This window comes from Lepus europaeus, chromosome 19 (assembly GCF_033115175.1).
Source record: "Lepus europaeus isolate LE1 chromosome 19, mLepTim1.pri, whole genome shotgun sequence".
In the NCBI taxonomy this organism is placed as follows: domain Eukaryota; kingdom Metazoa; phylum Chordata; class Mammalia; order Lagomorpha; family Leporidae; genus Lepus; species Lepus europaeus.
Genome location: NC_084845.1, coordinates 11,919,331 through 11,923,472, shown reverse-complemented (window position 1 = coordinate 11,923,472; position 4,142 = coordinate 11,919,331). Strand labels below are relative to the sequence as shown.

At 61.9% G+C, this 4,142-nt stretch overlaps 1 protein-coding gene across 2 annotated transcripts; it reads right to left on the bottom strand.

Moving 5' to 3' along the window:
- Positions 1-1,256: 1,256 nt before the first annotated feature.
- SERTAD3 (SERTA domain containing 3) lies at positions 1,257-4,142 on the bottom strand. 2 transcript variants are annotated; one of them, XM_062176415.1, is made up of 2 exons: positions 4,057-4,142; positions 1,257-2,448 (listed from the first exon to the last, which is right to left on the bottom strand). In XM_062176415.1, exon 2 carries the CDS (start codon positions 2,437-2,439, stop codon positions 1,843-1,845), a length of 597 nt encoding a protein of 198 aa, XP_062032399.1. In that variant the 5' UTR covers positions 2,440-2,448; positions 4,057-4,142; the 3' UTR covers positions 1,257-1,842. The 2 variants fall into 2 exon arrangements, with proteins under 2 accessions (XP_062032399.1, XP_062032400.1); XM_062176416.1 differs by lacking the exon at positions 4,057-4,142 and adding an exon at positions 2,924-3,135.

Sequence of the window (4,142 nt, the reverse complement as noted above, 5' to 3'; positions counted from 1 at the left end):
CCAAAGCACTTGGGCCGTCTTCTACTGCTTTCCCAAGCCATAGCAGAGAGCTGGCTCAGAAGTAGAGCAGCCAGGGCTCAAACCAGCACCCATATGGGATGCCGGCACTGCAGGTGGCTATACCATAGCACCAGCCCCTCTGGCTCCTTTCCTTGCCAATTTTAAGTGGCTCACTATCCTGGGCAACTGGTGAGTGAGCTGGGGGTGGCGGCACTCTGAAACAGTATATCTATTTTTACTTTTTTTTTTTTTTTTTTTTTTTTTACAGGCAGAGTGGATAGTGAGAGAGAGAAAGGTCTTCCTTTTTGCCGTTGGTTCACCCTCTAATGGCCCCTGCAGCCAGCGCATCGTGCTGATCCAAAGCCAGGAGCCAGGTGCTTCTCCTGGTCTCCCATGCGGGTGCAGGGCCCAAGGACTTGGGCTATCCTCCACTGCCTTCCCGGGCCGTAGCAGAGAGCTGGCCTGGAAGAGGGGTAACCGGGATAGAATCCGGCACCCCAACCGGGACTAGAACCCGGTGTGCCGGTGCCACAAGGCGGAGGATTAGCCTGTTAAGCCACGGCGCCGGCCTCAGTATATATATATTTTTAAAAACTTATTTGGGGCCGGCACTGTGGAAGTGGGTAAAACCGCTGCCTGTAGTGCCAGCATCACATATGGGCGCTGGTTCGAGTCTCAGCTGCTTCACTTCCAATCCAGATCTCTGCTGTGTCCTAGGAAGACAGTAGATGGCCCAAGTTCTGTGGGGGAAACCCAGAAGAAGCTCCTGGCTTTGGATCAGTGCAGCTGTAGCCATGCAGCCATCAGGAGTGAACCAGCAGATGAAAGACTGCAAAAAGATGTCTTCCATCCGCTGGCTCACTCCCCAGATGGCTGCAATGGCTGGAGCTGCACCGATCTGAAGCCAGGAGCTTCTTCCAGTTCTCCCACGTGGGTGCAGGGGCCCAAGGCCATCTCCTACTGCTTTCCCAGACCATTAGTAGGGAGTCGGATCAGAAGTTGAACAGTAGCATCTCGAACTGGTGCCCATATGGGATGCCGGCACCTGAGACAGAGGCTTAACCTACTACAGCACAGTGCCAGCCTCCAGTGTACCAGTTTTTAAAAAGTGTGCATTTTCCATCAACTCTATGAAGACCCCCTCCTACAGTGACATTGCTGTCCCAGCTCTGGTATGGGTCGGATGCCGGTGTCTTGGGCATGTACAGGTCCCTTTTGCTGTCCTAGTAACATTCAGAAAGAAAACAATCCCTTTCCTTCCAAAATACTTTTATTTTTAAAAAATTACAATAAAAAAAAAAAGCCACCACAAACCCTGCCTTTCTTTTAAATAATGCGGCATGGAGCAGTTTGGTTTCCACCCTATTGCACGTGGTCCGGCCTGGTTATGAATCAGAGGCTGCCGGGACTGGGGTCCTGCCAAGGAAGAGGGGTTCAGCCCAGGGGGAGAAGACCAGCTCCTCCCCCTCCCTCAGCTGGGAGAGGCAGAGACTGGGTTTCCATGGCCACCTGGCAGCACATCCCTGCCCCCTCTGATGGGCCCAGCTTCATCTGCCCTGAGGGCCCAGGGGTCACAAGAGGAGCAGGAAGTGGAGGGAGAGGCAGAAGAATGTGTAAGTGGGAAATCGGACTCCCAGCAGCAGTCCTGTTTAAGGCATTTGGAAGAGATAAATTAACTCAGGAAGGCGCACCTTCACAGAAGGCCGCGCTGACCAGACACACACACATGCAAGACTGTTTGTGGAACCCTGACATGGGAGGCGAGGGGGCCACAGTCCCTGCTTCGAGCCCCCAGCACCCGGGGATCCAGCCCGCCCAGAGGAGGGACCCCCAGTCAGTGTCTTAGGACCCCAGAATGATCTCCATGATGTGATCCAGTTCATTCCACTCCCAGGAGCCTGGCACACAGAAGAGGTTGTGAGGGGGCTCCGGCGGGGCCAGCGCCGGCTCCTTCTCTACCGCAGAGGTGTCGATGTCCAGAAAGAAGTCGTCCAGGCTCGCGTCCCCCAGGTACCTGGAGCTCAGAGCCTCTAGGAAGACCGGGTCGGGCTGGGGCAGCACTGGATTCTGCAGGCCCGGGGGAGTCGCGGGGCCCTGTGGGGCTTCGGTCTCGTCCATCGAGGTCTCCAGCTCCCTGAGGATGGAGCCAATGGTGGCCGACAGGGAGAAATCCTCCTCGCCCAAGAAGAGGGGCTCGGGGGGCAGGGCGGGCGTGGGGGCCCGGCGGACGGCGGCCCGCAGCTGCTGCAGGGTGTTGTGGATGAGGACGTGCCGGCGGAGGCTGGGCGCGCGTGGGCCCGGGCTGCGCTGGACTTTGTCCAGAGAGATGCGGAGCAGGGCCTGCGGGTGGCTCCGAAGGCCCGCTGGATTCCAGGCCCACTGCTCCTCCTCCTCCTGCTCCTCCAGATCCGAGTGTTTCCTCTTCAGGCCCCCCACCATGACGGTGCCCTGGGGAGGGAAGAGGGTCGGGTCAGACGCACCAGGGCTGGTTCCAACCCCGCGTTCTCCGGCAGGCTCCCGCAGCTGATGGTGAATGTTTTAATGATCGGAACCTGTTCACTCATCTGTAGAAGCGAGAGAACCTGAACTCCACAGGCTAAGGAGGTGAGGAATGTGATCAGGACGCCAGCACAGCTGGGCTCGGATCACCCCCCCCCCCCGCCTGTTGCCCTCAGTGACTCCACCACCCCCTCTGCGGAACAAGGTCCTAACTGAAGTCCCTCCGAACCCTAGAAACCGTTCTTCCACAACTCTCACTTCTTCAGGCAAGTCACCCACAGGCAGGCGCAGGGGCCTGGACTGCAAGTGGGGAATCCTGGGCCCTGGACACTGCTCAGCTGCGGGACGCTGGCCTCAGTCTCCTCGTCTGGGAGCTCCCACGAGCCCAGGCCCAGCACACACCAAGCACTCAGGCGCCACTTACTCCGCTGAGTGCGCGTCCCACCGAGCTGCCTGGAGCTCCGTTAGGGCCCCTCCGAGACGTGACTCTTCCCTCGCAGGCAGGGCATTTCTGTCCATGCCCTCTTCCCTAACTGAACGGACGCGCTCACGAGAGGGGAACGGATCATCCCCGCTCCCCGCGCTCGGGCCTTCGCCTTCCCCCACTGCGCGACCCGAGGAAAACTCGCCTCCACGAAACTCAGCCAAGCCCCGCCCCCGAGGGCCCCAGCCAACCAGACCGTGGCGCCGCCACAGGCCCCGCCCCTCCCACGGCTTCAGATCGCCGCGCAGGAACGCCCCTTTCTGGCCCGGGGGCTTCTGGGAAGCCCGGGCCAACAGCCGCCAGGTAGCGACACTACAGTCCCCAGAGGGCTCAGCTCTCGCCGACCGGAGGACGGCCCCGCCCTCCCCTGGGGCATGCGCAGAGGGGCCCGGCCGGGTGGGGGAAGGGAACCCGGACGTCCAGCTGCCGGGCGCCTGCCGCGCCCCGCCCCTCCGGTGCCTCCACGCCCGGAGCGCCCCTCCCCCACCCGACTCTGCGGGTTCCGCGGATCCCAACTCCTCCCCCCCCCCCCGCACTGTCCCGGGGTCCAGGGACCCAGGACAGAGACGAGGAGTGCTCTCCGACCCGCCCGGTACGGGAGACGGGGCGCCCTAATTTTGAGGCACACCCCCAACTCCGTCCTCTCACTTTCCAAACTCCGCGTCCCGCTCCAAGCCCCGAAGACCGAGCTCGCTCCTCAGCGCCCTCTGCCCGCCTCTGCGTCTCGGGGTGTCCGGGACCCCCCGGCTCTCGCCAGTCCCCTTGCTTCTCCGACTGCTCGGGGTCCCAGCCCTAGAAGACCTCTCACATCTTCTCCCAGGAAGCCACAGAGCCCCGAATTCAGCCCACCCGGGAGCCCAACACTGTCCCAGTCCTCGGATTCCCTGCCCCAAAAGTTCCTCGCCTGGGTTCTCTCGCTTCTCCCAACATCCCGAGTCGCAGCTCAAGCTCTCGCCCCGTGAGATCCTGCCTCGAGCATCTCGCCTCCCGTCCAGGGTCCCCCAGCCCCTACCAGTCGCCCTCCACCGCCCCCAGCCCCGGGTGTGGTTCCGAGCCGGGCGGCCGCCGCTCACCTCGGCTGCCAGTTCGCAGCGACCAGCTCCGGAACGCCCGCCGCGCCGCGCCCCACCAGCGCCGGGTACGAGTCGCGCTCGCTGCC